The sequence below is a fragment of the Tiliqua scincoides genome, chromosome 2, assembly GCF_035046505.1.
Source record: "Tiliqua scincoides isolate rTilSci1 chromosome 2, rTilSci1.hap2, whole genome shotgun sequence".
Taxonomy (NCBI): domain Eukaryota; kingdom Metazoa; phylum Chordata; class Lepidosauria; order Squamata; family Scincidae; genus Tiliqua; species Tiliqua scincoides.
The window spans coordinates 150,443,084-150,461,737 of NC_089822.1; the positions used below are offsets into that span (position 1 = coordinate 150,443,084).

Genomic DNA, 18,654 nt, shown 5'->3' on the forward strand with positions numbered 1-18,654 from the left:
GGCCTGCAGTGCAGCTTATTACTGTACGTACCTATCATTAAAAAAACATACTGCTCAGTTTCTTTCAGTGCCTTTTCCCAGTTTCATCATGTTTTTATTGGGTGAAGCTGAATTAAAGTACTTCTTTACACACTGTATTAAGTACGCCCAAAATTGTGGCAAATGAACAAAAGCAAAACTTGACATGACATTATTCAGATGGCTGTTGATCATGTTCCTTTTAAAAGACACTGACAAGCTCTCTATCTAGCCATCTTCATATCACCAAGTTATATTGGAAAGTGGTTTTTGGAATACAAGGACCTTTTCTTAGTGATGAACTTGCTCACTGTGGTGGTTAACAGCCAAAAGCCCTAGTCGTTATTTTCCATGCACAATTCAAAGCACTGGTCGTAAGCTATAGCAAAAGCAAAGCAAATCCTGAAAACAGATATTCATCTGTGGCAAGTAAGAAATGTCACAAGGTGAACAGGCACGGAGAGTATTTTTGGTCACAAGTGACTAACAGATACTTGAGTAGTTGGGTCAGTAATGTCTGAGAATTTAATTACAAAGGGTGCAATCCAAACCCACTTTCTAGTACTGACATAATGCAGCTCCTAAGTAAGGAAACAAACATTCCCTTACTTTGAGGAGGCCTCCGTGAGTGTCCCCCAACAGCACACGTCCCATTGGCACAGCTATGCTAGAGCTGGAAAGTGGGTTAGCATTTGGGCCAGAGCTGTATAAAGCCTTGACCCCTGTATACATATGTACATAACATTGCTAACTATCTCTTTTACCATCTTCCACTGTGATAGCTAGAAGCAACCAAGATCATGATAATACATAGGTGCAAGAAGTCCTACTTAAAGCATGTCCTTCTAATCAGTCAAGCTGGGAATAAAGAGTGTTTGTCCAGCATTCCAAGGAGAGTTGCAAAGGAGACTCCTCCTAAGTAACAAGTAGCAACTGATGGGATTTAATTTACAGCCCATAACAGACAAAGACATTTCAGATGCAAGATATGAGAATGGTCATGTTGGGTGATGTCATTTCAGTAAGAGACACAACACAGTTTGATTTCCACATAATTAAGAAGAGAATTTAGAAACTTAACATCCACAGTTAAGTATGCAAAATATTCTTCTGTTAGAACTGCAGTATCTTGGTGACCTACTTTTAGTAGAAATGAAATTTAAAAGCTGTGACTCAGGATTTAACACCAAACGTACAGAAAAGTCTATTGAAATCTATTTTCCACATTATTAATGAGCTTGTCATGCAGCCATGTGAGAAGCAATGATCTTTATATACAAATCTCAGAGTGATGCAAATTTAAGCAGACCTCCAGCCCTTTCAGCAAGCAGTACATGGAGAAAATGGCTCCCTTGTGAAAAACCTGCTTATTAAGATCCTGTAGCATTAACAGGGCAGAAAATGCATCTCCATCCCAGAATCACTTAGTGTGACTGAGAGAACAGCCCACATATGTCAAGTAACACAAGTGAAATGAGGGTTTTCAAAGTGAAGGTTGTGCTTTCCTATAAAGGTGCAAAAGCCAAGAGAAGCAAAAGAGCTTGCCTATTCCTCTCAAAAACAGTCCAATTATTGGATGAGATCATCAGGAAAATTTGAGCGTGGTGTCAAAAGTATGAAAAATGGCACCTGACTCTCCCTTTCCGCCACCCCTACCCCCCTTCATCTTGGTTCAGGGAGGATGTACACTTCTGAATTGATTTTTGAAATTAGTAATAGACTGGATGTGGACAAAAAACAAAGCCTAAATTCAAACGAGAGAGGTGCCTCTGATTAATAGAACTGTTAATTCATGAATAGGGAGGCAAACTGAGCCTTATTCACCCTAAACAATCAGATACACAGTGTGGTGGTGCTCCTGGTCCCTGTTTGCACTGATGCTCAGGTTATGGCTGTGGCCAGGAATGGCCACTTATGTATCTTTGGCTGCAATCCTATCCATGCTTTCCTGGAGTAAGCCCCACTGAACACAATAGGACTTACTTCTGAGTAGACATGCATAGGATTGTGCCCTTTGTAAATATGTCTTCCTGTCTATCGAGGTAAACTGGGAGACCCTACAGTCTGAAGTGTGGCTAGTAGGAATGCCGGAGGAGGTTTTCTCTGTAGTTGCATCCATGTTTTGGTACCCAGGAAGGTCCATATGGTCTCTGCCATGCTGATGCTCCATTGACATTGAAGATCTTTTCGTTCTGGCAGGCTTTTGTCCTGCTGAATGTATGAGGCAGCCATTTTCAACCTTTTTCATTTCTTGGCACACTGAGAAGGCACTAAAATTGTCAAGGCACACCATCAGTTTTTTGACAATTAACAAGGCACAGAGCACTGCTAGTAATGGGGGTCACATCTCCCAATGGCCCTACTAACAAATGACCTTCCCTCAAATTCTGGTGGCACACCTGCAGACCATCCGCAGCACATCTATGTGCTAAGGCACAATGGTTAAAAATGGCTGGTATAAGGTGATGTATTAGACTGCTGTTTTCATTTTTTTTTAATTATGTTTTTGCAATACACTTTATGCACTTGTGAAGACAGGATATAAATGATTGGTATAAATCATTTTTAATTACACTGTTCTTTGAACACCTGCTTTCTGATTTTCCCGTTTTAAGTGAATCAAAGAGGGAAAGTACTTTTTTCCAATGGACTTTTGGTAGAGAGTAATGTAGCCAAAGTTGGAACATGGACAGCTGCTATCTGGATACTCTGGCAAAGACACCTTAAAGCTACAATCCTATACATGCTTAAGCTGGGAGTGGGTCCCATTGAAGTCAATGGGACTTACTTCTGGGTAAACATTCAAAAGTTTGAGGTGAAAGATTTATTATGCTCTCTTACCCAAATAACTGCACAATCCTATGCATGTTTACTGAACTGAGAATTAAGTCTCACTGAGTTCCTACTCCCTAATACAGAGGTGTCAAACAGAAGGCCTGGGGGCCGGATGCGACTCTCGGAAGCTTTTTATCTGGCCCTCAGGCTCTCAGCTGCTGAGCAATGCTGAGGTGACACTGTTGAAATGGTGGCCCACATGATAATTGGGCTCTCCCATATCTTGAAATATGATCAAGATTTGTGTATTTTCTCTCCTGTCATTAGCAGCTAATGAGTTCCTACATGAGAACAGAGTGTCTATTTCTGGTTTTGACCTGTTTAGTGACATCACTTCCTGTGTAATGACATCACCTCCGGCCCTCAGCAGGCATCATGAATGCTTTTTGGTCCTCTGTATGACATGAGTCTGACACCCCTGCCCTAACAGAACTTACCTCCAAATAAGTATGCATAGGATTGCAGCATAGCTCTTGTAGCATCTTCTAGTTTGGAAGCAAGTAAACTGCTCTCATCACCCTTCAGGATGTGTTAGATGTTTCTGGTACAATTATGTTTGGCAAGCAACCATGTTCAATCTACCAAATGTCTATAACTGCAACACAATCTCCCCTCCCCACTTAGGTTGTTCCCTGCTACACATAATAGATTTTTTTAAACAAAGTAATATATGCTAAAAAACCAGTCCTTACATATCATTATGCTATGTGCACTGGCATATGAAATACATATGAAAGATGCACCTTCACATTAAGTCACACCAATGAAGAATGAATTCTAGTTCAGACATTAATTTATTTTGTGGAAACATAACTATCATACTTTTGCTAGATCTGAGCCAGGAAACCAGAGATGGGCCTCTGTCAAATACCATTCAGAAAGACAGCAGAGCTACTAATTTTGAAACACAGATTTTCTATATCTCCTTTTATGGTTGTGCAGCAGCGAGGCGCTCAGGAATATTAGAACATCACAATGCATCAGCCAAGAAACAAGAGTAACCGCAGCAAACTGTCTGAGTTACTGTCATGAATAAGTACGTTAGGCCTAGGTTGGCATGAGAAGCCTGAACCAAACTAAGACAGTGTAACTGAGAAGTTGCTAGCAGTTCCCAGCTGCAGGAATGTGAGTAAATAACCAAAAGGATTTGTTTCTCTCCTTTGCTGGCCAGGAAGGACAGATAACAAGAATTACAACCAATTGGAATGTTTAGCACCTTAACAGACAGAGAGGCGCCTTATCAAGGGTGATTGAGTGCAGCTGTGGATCTTCAGTTGGGAAGGGTAAGAATTATGAGGGGTTAGCAACCAGGCCAACTTCGAGAAGGTTCTGTTCCTTAAGGGTTCTGATTGGACAGTCTAATAAGTATGAAGTCACCTCAGTACGATTAGCATAAGAAGTATAACAATGAGTGCCCAGGGGGTGTGTGGGGTTTTCCTTCTTGAACAGAGTTTTTTGGGTGCAACATCCTGCATGCGTGTGAGCTCCATTGTCCATCATGGGCACCTGGTCCCATAGGTAGCCCTGGAGCCAAGAGATCTACAAGAGTAACTGACCCAGGTGAGAGATAGGGATTAATAGAGATAGCCAGCTAGCTTTATTATTTTATTGCTGATATGTTTCCTAGATGTTTATGTCTCTAGCATTTGCTGCCTTATTGTAGAGTGTGTAACCTTATGTACTTAATAAACTAAAATAACTTTTACTAAGTTGTTTCACTGTCTGTTGGGGACAAAGGTTCAGAATCCTGCCTAGCCGTTCAGCAAGCTACCCAGTACCCATTGAGGTCTAGTAACTTGAGGACTGAGGCTTTAATTAAAAAGAGCTCAGCACTTGCAAAGGATAGTATTAAGGCTAGAGGGTCTCAGTGTCCCTGGACTGAGGCACTGGCACGTACAAGGTGGTGGCAGTACTACTAGGCAAGGGGCCTTGAGGGTTTTAGGGTTCGAAAACCAAGAACCCTAAGCTCCCAAACCCCCCTTTGTATACGACAGTTACACAATTGTTTGATTCTCAAATAGTTGGTCAAAGAAAGCTTGTGGGTGGGTGGTATATGCACCTATACAAGGATGAAGATGGGGCTTATAAAGGACTTAAGGCAGGATGAATGATAATTCATCTATGGCCTTGGTTCTCAAACTCTTCGTGAGTATGAGACCCAAAGTGAATGAGTGCTCGGGAAGGGCTAAGGCAGTGACACAATCCCCAGGACTGCACTGCTGCCAGGGACGGAAGGGTTTTGTTTTTTTTTAACTTACCACCCGCCAGAGTGCTACGGGGTCCAAGGAGCCTTCTGTTTAGTTCCCTGCACCTCCAAATGTCTAAAAATAGGTGCTTCTGGTTTTTGTCATGGAGCCTTTTTTTTTTCTTTTTTTAACAAGTTTGGACCACCAATTCCAAGGATTCCAGCACTGGCTACAGGTAAGTTAAAAAAAAAACTCTCCCAACCCTGGCAGCAGTGCAATCCTGGGGACTCATTGCTGCCTTCAACCGCCCCTTAAGGGGCCAGAAGCAGGGCTTCTCAGGTTTCAACACCCCCTGTTTGAGAACCTCTGGTCTATGGAATGCAAGGAAGCATCAAAGCCTCACAAAGCATAAGAAAGAAAAATTAGCCTGAGGATAATACAGGACAGGCAAAGGAAGTTGTGGTGAGGGTATTTGTACATGACCAAGATTGCTGATGGTTCTCTGTATTGTGTGCAGTTCTCCATTCAGGGAACTTCAGAACAATGGGTTTAAAACCTTAGTAAATGCTTAAGGATAGATGTTGCTGCTGAGTACCACCACAGTGACCCTGCATACTTACTCAAATTTTATAAACCAGAGAATATCCAATTGCAATATTTTTATTTTCTAGGACTCAAAGGAAAGAGGTTTGCAATTCTCTGAAACTTGTTACTCAAGTAGTAACACATATAGGATTGTGCATGAACATTCAGGACACAAGGAACAGTCAAGAGTGCTCTGAGCCAAGGTCATTTCACACCTGAGGCATGTATTTCCCAAATACAGAATCTGCAGCCATGTCAAGTTTTCCTCATTAATTGCAGAGGATTTTGTTGTTGAGGTTGTTATGTTTTAAAAATCATAGCATTTTTTTCTTTTCCAGTTTTATTTATTGATTACTTAAATTAGAAAAAAGTAAAAAGATTTGTTAAAAGTGTTTTTTTAAAAGGCCTTTTAAACGGTATAGACTAGGAGCCTAATCCTGGGCTTGGCACCGTGGCTTTGTGCCACCGCGCACTATATCAAACGTGCCGTAAGGCACATCTGCAAGCCTCACTGCCGGGCTACCACCTGTGTTAGCCCAGAGCCAGCCGGTGCTGGGCTAGAGCTGAGTTAGTGCAGGGCAGGTGCCCAGCCTCCGCTGCTTGGCGGTCTCATGGACCGCCGAGCTGCGGCACAGTAAGTGGGGATGGGGAGTGGGGCGGGGAGGAGGCGTTTCGGCGAGGAGGCGTTTCGGGGAGGGCGAGGCGTGGGGAGGGCGGACAAAGGACAGGGGAGGCCTGACAGGGAGACAGGGGGCGGGTGGGAGGCATGCTGGAGGGAGGGAGTGGGGAGGGAGGGAGGCTCTGCTCCACCGGATCAAAGCGCCGTACAACACCTTTACTTTACTGCCAACCTTTTGGTCGGCAGTAAAGCGAGTTGCCCCATTGCAGGGCTGCTTCCCTTACCCAGGAGAAGGGGACAAAAGTCCCCTTCTCCCAAGGCACTGCCTGCTGTAGCCTGAGGCGCACAGAATCCGGCAGCAGCCATTCTCGGTGCCGCTGAGGCTGGGCGCCCCGGGCAGCTCAGGATTGGGCTGTAGGTTGAATATAAAAAAGCAGAAGAGCCATATTGACAGTTCCAAAGTATCTTTGCATTCTATGATAAAGGCCACAATTTTTCTGCACATAGAAATTTATTTAATTTATATCCTGCCTTTCTATACCAACAAAGGGCACCCAAGTTAGTTTACAAATAAAAAATACTAAAAACATTTTTATATATGTAAATGAAGTGGGGGGAAAGACAATCAAAGTAGATTAGCCCTAATGCCATCTTGACTTTGGAGGGACCGGATTAATCAACTTCACTGTCTCTCTTTCTGTTCTGATGAGAGTGTAAATTACTTCAGTCTCACCGACTCTAATTATCTTAGATTCATTTTATAGTTCAGTATTTAAGTTCTGTGACCTCACAACTTCAGACTTAAAGGCAGAAGTTTCTTTTATTGCTAGCTGAAAAATTTTCAGCCTAGTACACAAGGCCAACTGTCCTATAACCAAATTTACTTATATTGAGGAAAGACAGCACAAACTTAAGTAAGTTTCATTCTGTTCCATGGGTTTTTCCCTAGTTGAGTGTGCACAGAATGGGAGACATATATAGATCGTTCCTGTTATCCACTGGGGTTCCGTTTCAGAACCCCTAGTGGATAAAAAAAATCAGTGGATAAAAAAACAGTGAAAAAATAGATTTAAAGACCCACTTCCAGGTTTCTTGCCGCTTCATTGCTCCTAATGGAATAAGGTCATGCCTTGACATCCGCAAGGGTTTGATGCTGGGACTCCCTGCTGATATCGTAAAATGTGTTAAATAAAAGCAGTTTAAAAAAAATAAAGAAGTGCGTCCCTTTACAATTGTGGTTTAAAAACAGCTTTTCTTACTCTTGTAAAGAGGCAGTCAGGACCTGCACTGTATCCAGCACAAATTTGGGGCTGGCTGAGGCTCAGTCCAAGGCAAGGGGAAAAAATACCCTTTACTCCAGGAAGAGTTTCAATGGCCCCAATGGATCTGAGCAGAACGGAGCAGCCTGCAGACGCTCCATGCCACCTGGGAATGGGGCTAGGATCTGGCATAATGACCGGGTTGTGGCCCTGCCTCTCACTCACCACCCGCCTGCCCATGGGCCCACCCACCTCTCATATGCCTCTTGTTGCTTAAAACTTGTATAAGAAAGCAAAGGTGAGGCTCCTAATACATAAGGGCCCAATCCTATCCGATTTTGCAGTGCTGGTGCAACTGTGCTAATGGGGCATGCACTGCATCCTGTGGTGAGGAGGCAGTCACAAAGACCTCCTCAAGGTATACTAACATTTGTTCCCTTACCTTGGGGCTGCATTGTAGCTGCACTGGGGCTAGAAAGTTGGATAGGATTGGACCCTCAATAAACTGATGGCTTATTCCTCCCTATACTTCCTCCCTATACTTCCTCCTTTCAGAGCGCGGTACCATAGTCTTTCGAGACTGAAGGTTGCCAACAACAACTTCCTCCGGTTAAAATGGCAACCCACTTTCCAATTTGCACACATACTAAAAACTAAGTAAGGTAGTTAAACATATTTAGGAAATCTGGACAAATAAGTAGTCTTTAGGGATGCTCAGTATATCACATAACCTACTTACAACCTAAGTCTCAAATATATTCTTTGAGCTGCAGAAATATGCCCATGTAACTTAATGCATACTTAGAAACAATGTATATGGTAACTGGGTTTAATATTGTCATGGTTTATTTGCCTTACTCTACTGAGTCAGACTTTCATATACAAAGATGTATTATTTGCTCACTCTTCCTTCACTGAATGATGTCAAAACAAACTGAAATTATATAGATACCATTAGAGTTGTGCAACAGAACAGTCAGAAAAGGAACAAAGAAAAGAACAGCCAAAAAAGAACAAAATATTCCAGAAGACTACCTCATGCAATACCAGAATGTTGTTGAGGGCACTGAGCTATCCAAAATGTAATCTTTCAGTTGATACAACCTCCAAAGCCCTTATCACTGCCCATCATTGATCCTGCACTGTGCTGCAATTTTGGGATGCCCTTGCCAGATACAGCTGGCAGGTGATATACTCCTCCTAAATTATTACAGTATTGGAGCCACTTCCTGACCTAAACAACCTGGCAATGATGAAACAAGTGTTCTGGCCTCCGACATTTCCTTGGTTTCGGATCTATTTCAGAAGAATGTGTTTGTTTTTCATGCTTTACGACCTAATGAAATCCAAATTAGTCTGCCCCTGAATAATACATTTTAGCTTTGAACTTAAACTCTAAGATAGTGGCCAAGATGGCTGATGCCAACATCTTACCAATTAAAGTTCCATTTTCCTAGTAACATGATACTTCAGAAGCTTATTTTACATACTGTACTATGTGTCACTTCACAGCTTCATAATATACTGTACAGATTTTGTGCTATTGCTCAAAATATATTTATGCTGGTAGCCATTTTATAATTTTCCAACAGGCTTCTAACAAGCTTTGAGAAAAGGGTCAGGCCTAATATTATTGCATCCAAATGCTGACAGAACTGGTTAAATAGTGCAGCTGCAAAGCCAAGTTTATACTGATAACGAGTTGTCATCAGCAATCTTTGGACACCCCCTTTAGTTTTAGGTTCAAAAGTAATGTGCAATGTTTAGGCACAGACAGAATTGTATTCAGCTGATCAACTCACATTCAAATAAACAAATTCTTCTCAAGTAATCTCAAAACCAGGGGAATCTCCCTGACTATTAGATGGAGGTAAAAAAATTTAGACATATCACTATTACTTGGATCTTAACTAAAATACAGTGTGATTAGTCAAGTACAACACACCAACATTTCCCCCAAACTTTAGTTTTTCCAGAAGATTACTGGAAGCATTAGTTTGGCCTCCGAGATATATTCCTCCACCCCAGCAGTCTCCAAATCATGAGACTGCTCATAAAATGTCTTCCCCACAACAGCAAGGCACTTACTGTTTCACGTCACAGTGACTTCTCTTTCCTGCTGATCACTGCAGAAATTTGCACTAGGCAGCCGTTTCCACCCAGAAACCCAGGTGCATAGCCTGCTGGGGTGATGAGCAGCAGAAGCAGCTGCCCACTGTAAGTTTCTGGGGTGGTTGGTAAGAAAGATAAGCTGCTGCAGCACAGAGCGGTAAGCGCTGCACTGTGCGTGAAAGACGTTTTTCGTGCATGGATCCAACCCATGGGCTGAGATTTGGTGCCCACTGCTCCACCCTATAGTATGAATTGGAACATACAGGTCTTTTGATTTTTCGATGAAGGAGCAAAGAACTCTTCTCAGGAAGCAAACTGGGCACCATCAAATACTGAGGGGAAAATAGAGAGACACTCTCAGAACAAGTGACTGAAATGGCTTTAAAGGAACAATCTACACAACTTTCATAACATATACCTCCTTCTACACCCCTACACTTTGGTCATACTATTGGTTTCTGCAAAGGCAAACTGTCGTTATCTCTATGAACAATGAGCACTTCACATTTGCAGGTTTCCTAAACAGACAAGATATACTGAAAGTTGCATTGAACAATTATGACTTGAATGCCCAGAAGACCGATACAAGCCAGAAATGGGAGAAAAACTACATTTCAGTTGATTGGTAGGTTCTATTTCTCAACAAGCCATAGAAATAATATGGAGTCCTGGTGCAAAATGACTTTAAGGTACAGTAAGTCAAAATTTTTCTTCCCACACTAGCCAATAGAGAAGGGGGAAGCAGTAATTTAGTTTTACCTGAAATTTATTCTTCTGAATTACATCTATAACTCAAACATCTTTAAAGCTCCCAGGAGGTCTAAACTGCAAATAGCTTCAGCTCATGTTTGTTTGTGTACATACACAAACCCATACACTGCAACTAAGCAGATGCTTTTCTGAAGGGTCATAACTACAACTTGCCCTGAAGAACCCATACCTGCAACTTCTCCCCCATATGCAATAAGTGAGGGTTTGGGTTCTGTTTTGCTGAGTTCTCAGCAATACCAAATTATCAAATTTACTAAGAGAATGAGGCCAGAGACAGGCATTACAGGGATGTGCAGCTGATGCTGAAAACAGTAATCCTATGTCTCCTATACATCCTCTCTCCCCCAGAAACTTCCTGCAGTACAGAAGGCGTGACAGGCTCTCACCATGCTGTGGCTTTTCAGTCACTACTCCACTTCATTGGCTTCCACTTGAGGGAGCAGAAAAACTCATGGCCCAGAGCTGCCACATTATGCACTTTACAACCAGGTGGAGAAAGTAGGAAAAGGCAGCGAGCTGTAGCTTTTGGTGGCAGAAGCACATTTCTTGTAATATATAGTTACAGCCTGAATTGAACAATGCTGAATCAAGAGGGTGGAGCAGCTTTGCTGCATCAGACAGATTCACTACCTGAATGGGTGTATACTAGTCTACCTAGACTCATCTAACTTCCTCCTTGCCTGTTATTGCTTTCTCTTATTAATTCAGATTGCCTTTGTTAAGCTCCCCTTTCTCCCCTAATCCTGCAATAACATTACTTTGCCTCTTAAGGACTTGTACTGCCTTCCTGTCATGTGTTGAGCCTGCTTTAACCTTCTTACTTTTAAAATTCCCAAATTTTCTTCCCTCACAGTTCTTCTGGAACTCAGGGCACAATCTTAACCAGGTCTACTCAGAAGTAAGTCCTATTTTGTTCAATGGGGCTTACTCTTGGGAAAGTGTGGTTAGGATTGCAGCCTTAAATTAACAAGTCCTCCATAGGTGGCAACCAATACCAGCAGGTGAATTCAAATGGAGATGGATGACCAAGTCCCTGCTCAAAGTGGCCTTGAAGTAAATCCAGGCACTATACCCCTGTTTCTGCTACAACCTCCAGCACCTGAAGCAAGGATGAGGAAAAAGACAACCTTAAGCCAATTCTGCTGTTTTCTTATTTTTGCCCTTCTGCATCTGCCTTCAGCCCAGGAATGCTCTGAGGGAAAGGAGACTGAAGCTGTAGATACACCACTTTCTCATTATGTGGTCCTGTCTGCCTGGCTTCTTCTCTGTCTTCAGAGATGTGCAGTACAATCCTATCTTGTGCTGGCACAGGCAACCCAGGAGGCTTGTACCCAGCACAAGATAGGGCTCCAAACTGGCTCAGCCGAAGGTAAGGGAAAACACTGCAGCCCCTATTGGTTTCCTCGGACTTGCGACACCTCAGAAGGTGGCACAAGTTCGAGGAGAGCAGAGCGGCTTGAAACCACTCTGCACTCCAGGTATGGGGACTAGGATCCGGCATAACAGCTGGATCCCAGCCCCACCTCCTGCCCCCACTCTGGAACGCCTCCCTCCTGCCTGCTCCCCAGAGCCTTGCATCGGCCGAGCTCGGCCAATGCAAGGCTCACTCCCTATGTTGGCATGGAGACTGGATTCAGCCTCCACGGGCCACTGCACATTCGCATGCAAGCCCAGTCGACTCTTGAGGACTTGTGCCGGTCCAAGGACAAGTCTGGATTGTGCCCTTAGTCTGAAGCCCTATTCAAGGCTGGATATGCCATCAAGGCAAGGGGTTCAACTTGTGAACGTAGACCACAATTTCTCTTACCGTTGTTTCAAGATGCCTGGAATTTCACTCTGGGTGAAATTTCACTGAACAAGCTTGGCAAAAAGAACCCTGCTCTCTAGACTTCAAAGTTACATGTCATTTTGTCTTGAAGTTACACCACATGAATTTATAAGCAGCGTAAATTGATTCCTCAAGACTAAACTGGTAGCTCAGAAGTATTCATCCCTAGAAAAAAAACAGTTATGCCAGTTTCATTTATATTGTAATAAGCATTTTTATTTTGATTCATGCTTCTACTTTTCAGCTGAAGCCACTGAATGCTGATCCCAAACAAGAACAAGGCACATTTTGCTCCACTGAATTTGATTCACTACAACTCTCAAAATAATGAAGTAAGTTTGGATGGAACAAAATTCTGATGTCTTTATCCACCTTGTTTGAGTTTGGCAGAAGTGTAACCATTCACTATCTTTCTTCTTCAGACAAAGGGCTCCTCAAATTGTTCAGTAAGCAAAAATATAATTTAAAAGGTCTCTGTAGAATTGCATTTTTCTCTTTAGAGTACATGACTTCCTTATAAACATATACCTTTCCTTTAGCGTTGCCTAGCTTTTTTGCCTCTAGGATAGAGTCTACGAACAGTTTTTCAATTATAAAAAGAGACTGAGACTGAGCAACAAACCCAGGGGAGTGTTGGTATCTAACATGTTGGCAACCTTCAGTCTCAAAAGACTATGGTATCACGCTCTGAATGGTGGTTCTGGAACAGCATCTAGTGTGGCTGAAAAGGCCACACTAGATGGTATCTAAACATCTTGGTAAACATGGAACAGGCATTTGCTGGTAGCAAGCCATCAATCCACTACATAACTATCTCCTGCTGGATAGGTTTAGGATAAAGAAGCCACTTACTTAGCAATCTGGTATATCATTATGAGCCTAACACCATTTTTGCATGTTAATTGCATTATAATTTTTACCAGCCTATTATCAATGTCTATCATGATTCCCATTTTACTTATGGGTAACAGGGGCTGAAGATAGGGCTTTCCCTCAGAACTAGAATTTGAATCCAGGACCAGTTACAGTAAGATTACAGTGGCATCAGCATATTAAGAATGTCCAGGAAGGGAAAAGGGAAACAACAGGTGAATTATGAAAGAACCCCCATGTACTGACATTTTTACACAGCCTTAATAGTTTCTGTGCCAAATCAATAGCCTCAAACACAACTTCTTGGAATGGTAAGAGCACAAGTATAACACGATATTTATTTTTACAGTTCTCAGTGTGAATTACATTGCAAAAGAATGAGAATACTCTCTATCCCAAAGGGACTCACAATCTAAAAAGTGACAGAGCAATTGTTACTGAGGGGAAGAACAGCACATGTTTTACATCAGTTAATTTCTAAGCAAATTTAACCCATTTCTCCCCAGCCCACAGATGTACATATTTCATTCCTGTATCATATATGCAACATTGGGCAGAAACGGTTTAATGAGGGTTACGTTATGCTCTTTAGCACCACCCAGATCTCAGCACCATTAACACTGCAATCTCAAGGCTAGCTGTCCCTGTCCCCATCCCTCTGACCCTCAAAACTACTGCATAGCAATTATTTTGAAGACTGTGACCACAGAGACTTACACTGCATTGTCTGATGTCTGCTACCAGAAGACTGGCAACTCACTGTTTAGGACTTCAGGGCTGCAGATTTCACAGAAGGCCTACTACATATCTCATGTAGCAAGCCTGGCTGCTCCATGCACAGAAGTGTTTCTCTTCACAACTGTGTAAAGTGTGGATGACATACTTGTACTTTAGTAGTCCCCACAGATGTGACTGGGAATCCTGAATGGGCCAGGGCTCAACATATACACATGGGTGTACACCTTTAAATGGGTGTTTAAAGACATGTAGATGCCATCTACACTTCAACAGTCTGCAGTATACATGCAACAATTTAATTCTGCACTGGAACTGCAAAGCAGAACTGAACACTTTACATTTACTCAAGCTTTAAACATGCTTGTGTATGTTCCATTTGTTTAGGAAGAGTAAACTTCATGGAATAAGTTTTCATTTCTCTGCCTCATAAGAGGGCCACAAAAAATCTTCTCTTTTGTTGATACTTCTTAATGCTATTCATTGTGCTATTACTTAACTAGCTTATATGAAACATTTTTGTAACATATGGGATTTACCATCCAGTCCTCAAGCTGCACTGCCAACATAAACTCCACCGAAACAAGCCGCATGTGCACAGGAAGAGAAGCTTGAGGATCAGCACTATAGCTTGTCTGAAAAATGGTCTACTGATATAACACTGTGTCACACCATATGGTATTTCTGATTTGTGAAAAGGCAGACTATTTTAATTTCCAACGCAGTAAGTCCCTTAATCTGAGCAAACCCGAATATCCAGCTAGAATCCAAAATGTAATAAACAGAAGGATAATCAAAGCCAGGAAGGTGAAATAAGATGTTTTCTCCCAGATGAACACCTCAAATCCTTGTAATTTAGTATTGCAGAGAGATTTTAGAGGAGCCGGAGTATCTGGGTCAACAAGTCTGTTCGTACAACAGGCAGGGCACAGAGAACAGGCAATATCCCCCTAGCTAGCAGGTAAGTCACTTACCATCTCAGTGCAATCTTGATAGGTGTCGTAAGGCAGGATGTGAACAGATCAGCTGGCAGATCAGGGATCATCGGTAGCAACTCACTTGCTTCACATGCTGCTAGCTGAATGCAGTTTTTCATTGAAGGGGGCAAAGGCATCTGAGCCAGTGGGTGATTTGGGTTAATTGCAGCCACCTTTGTAGGAGGTAAAACACAGACAAACACAAAGTTAAGCCTTCCTATTCACTGCCTCCCTATATTTAGAAAATTCTCTGAAAACATAACCTATGAAGAGACGATAAAGTTTAGCAAATCATTCCATCGCTAATGATATTGGTACACAACTATAACTCAGGAATGATTAGTTCTAACCTATCACTAGTGATTTACCCAAAAGGAAGTCTTCCTGTGCTCCTTGTACAGTGCATAATCTGATGTCCAAAAAGCACCCTGTGGAAAGCAGTGCTTTCTCAGACACACCATTTGGTGAGCGCATAAAGAAAGCTGTATAGACCAAACAACCCATACCAAGTCACCTCAGAGGACGAGTGGTGGGCCAGGGCAGCACAACAGTTTAACCAGCAGATGAAGATGAAACAGCATTACATTACTTTCCCCTTCCTGAGAGAAAAGGGAAAAAGGAACGGGGTGTGATTTGAACAGGAAAAGGGGGGGGAGAAAGCGCAGTTTGGTGGTCCAGATCAGGCAGAAAAATGTCTTCAGCAGGTACTGCCTACACTAATTCATCATCTTCATCTGGATTTTCAGCTATTCCTTTCATCCACATGAAATGCCAGAATCCAAACTGTAGTTAGACCAACACCTGAAATGAGGACTGTCCAAACATTAAAAATGTAAGACTATGTAAACTTTCCAGAGAAATTAGAAACCTAAAACAAAAGATTAGGGTCAAATAGTTTTTGTCATCCTGGTTAACACTGTAAAGAGAAAAATGCATTTTGGAAATCTGTCTGCCTAACTTGAGACCAGGATTATGATTTGCTTCCTTCATGCACAAGAAGTTTTTGAAAAATCATGTTTCTGAGACTGGGAACCAGCAAAAAACCAAGTTAACTCTTCATGACGCTATCTATACCTTGCATGGCATCTTTCAAAAGAAAAAAGGAAAAGACATCCTTGATGTCTTGGTAGTTTTAAATTCTGGCTGCAAAGAAAGATTTGTTCCAGATGACAAAATACTTGGATATGGCCTCCAAGTTGCACAAAGGAAATCACAGATCCTAATTAGCAAAAAAGAAAATCAATAAATAATCTAGCCTTTCCTCATACTCAAAGATGAAAGTTACATTTCTAATTAGTCATGTGTATTCAGACAAAAAAAGAGACTTGTATGGAGATGTGTTGGGATAATCGAAGTCAGAGAGAACAAAGGAAATCAGGGTAAAAGGAAGAGACTCACTCAAAATACCTACACAGGGAGGAAAAGGACATTACATGTCTTATTTAGTGGACACATAACTGCTAAGAAGGCAGGTAAGCAGCTTCTGTGAATCATTTTTAAAGTTTCCATTTTACGATCATTGATGATAGTCTGTGTAGATTGTGAGCCTTTGGGGACAGGGAACCACTTATTTAGCTTTGTCAAATGTTTTGAGATCTTCTTTTGGTCGAACAGAGGTATATAAATATTCTTAATGATAATGATAATAGTCAGGCTGCAAGAAGAGCAAAGCCTTATACCTAGAGCTGGGCGTCACAGGAGATATGCCAATGCAAGACCCTTCCACATAAATAAGATTACCCAAAACAGAGTCAACATAGTGAAACGGCACCAAGCAAAAACAGCTTCCCAGGCAAGAAGTGGATAGTACAAGCTGTGACTGGTCCAGGTAACACTGCCATGAAACCAGAATTACACTGAAGGATTAATAAAAGTAACACAATGTCAAACGCTGTTTACACACATGAGCAGTATAAAGATTAACATATTATGTAAACAGAATTAAGAAAGTGTTTGTAGAAAACTATTCAATTTCTTCACTCCAGTTGTTTTACTGGAATCATTACAAAAAAATGGCTGATTGAAAACAAAGCAAAACAAGAAAAATAGGTGCCACAGGACATCCTACCAAGAGTGTAGTTTCAAAAGCTGCAAGACTAAAATCCTGATATGGGAGAGCTAGTGAACATCATAGCCTAAGGCCCAAATTCTAACCAGCTTTCCAGCACTGGTATAGCTGTGCCAATGGGATGTGTGCTGCAGCCTGAAGTTGTGCGGCACTCACAGAGGCCTCCTTAAAGTAAGGGAATGTTTGTTCCCATACCTTGGAGCTGCACTGCCCTTATGTCAGTGCTGGAAAGTGCCATGGATTGCGCCCTAAGAGGCATAATTTACCAGTCAGTCCCTAGGAAAACCAAGATGTCAGCAGCACTTGCCCAAATCCAGCACCACGGTGAAAAACTGAAGGGGGGAGTTCAAAAGATGTAAGTATAAGGTCACAATCAAGGAATCAGTAATAAGGTGAATGAGGAGGTAGGGCAGCCAGGTCTCAATGAAAGGCCTACCCATACCTTCTGGAGCTGGTAGGACTTCTGGAGCTGGCCCTGTCATCTATAATACTCTAAACCAGTGGTTCTCAGACTTACCTGGATGATGACACCCCTGCATCGTCTTTTTCCCAGCTCAGCTGGGTGCTGCTATCTTGGATCTTCCAAGACTTTGCAAAATCCAAGATGATGGCACCCAGAGGAACGGGTAAGAGGGGCTAGCAGGGGCATCCCATGGCGCACCTGTGAATGTGCTGCAACACCCTAAGGCGTTGCATCACACACTTTGGGAATTCCTGCTCTAAGCTCTTTAGAAGGGTGTTATAAATGCAAATAAGAAAAAAATAGTGACATAATCCAGCTAATCAGATTTGCCTGTGTGATGACATCATTTAGGGCAAGTGAAGGTAACCAGTTCTTTACTCCAAACTTTGTGGTCCACAATAACGTTGATGGGGCACTGAGTTCAACAGGCTACGTAACAACTTCACTACAACTATGATGAAGGGCTATTTATAAAAGAAAAAGGCACAAAGTCTGCAGCCAATTGGGATTACAAACAGCAATGAACAAGCTTGAAAAAGTAAACAGGTTCTTTGGGAAAACTTTTCATGTTTCTTCATGTGCCAAAATGTTTGCCTCTGCCCTCTCATCCAGTCATAGCTCTGCTATCACTGAGCAGATTTCATTGCTGTAGTATTCCTTTCCAGGGTCTAAAAAAAACTGCTCAAGATCTGGTGGAGTTGGATTTAATATCCACTTTTGTTTACCACCTAGCATGCTCAGAATTTTACACACACAGAATTTTAACAATGCTTTTTTTCTGTTTTGAAGAACCGCTTTGACGATATTAAATGTTAATCACAAGAAAGGAAATTCCCTTTCAATTCTCATGTCTTTTCAAAAACTTAAATCAATGAAAATAAACTTGAGCTCTAATTGTAGAGTTCCTTCATATCTGGAAATCTTCTTCTGGTTCTTCTACCGTTATTCAAAATCACTGGATCTCCATTATTCTCAGTTTTGCAACCCAATTCTGTGCAGAGTTTGATGCCATTGAGGGCCTGGCCCTATCCAACTTTCCAGCACTGATGCAGACACAATGCAGCCCTGAGGTAAGGGAACAAATGACTGCCCTCCCACTGAAGGATGGAGTGCATGCTCCACTGGCACAGCTCCATCATTGCTGGAAATCTGGACAGGATTGGGCCCTGAGTCCACTGAAATTAAAGTGCTTAGAAATGTCAAACTTCATAGGATCAAGTAGTTAAGGAAATTTGTCCCCTGCTATGACAGACATCGTGCTTCTAAAGTTTTATCTGAAAACCAAACTCTTCTCCAACCAATTTGCATTACTTCAGATCTCTTTA

General features: G+C 42.0%; 1 protein-coding gene across 5 annotated transcripts in view; it reads right to left on the bottom strand.

Moving 5' to 3' along the window:
• RPTOR (regulatory associated protein of MTOR complex 1) overlaps positions 1-18,654 on the bottom strand; it is a 434,461-nt gene that overhangs the window by 228,950 nt on the left and 186,857 nt on the right. For all 5 annotated transcript variants that reach the window (XM_066615740.1, XM_066615739.1, XM_066615738.1 and 2 more), the window contains exon 6: positions 14,796-14,971. In XM_066615740.1, coding sequence (XP_066471837.1) covers positions 14,796-14,971 — 176 coding nt within the window. The remainder of the gene's footprint in view (positions 1-14,795; positions 14,972-18,654) is intronic.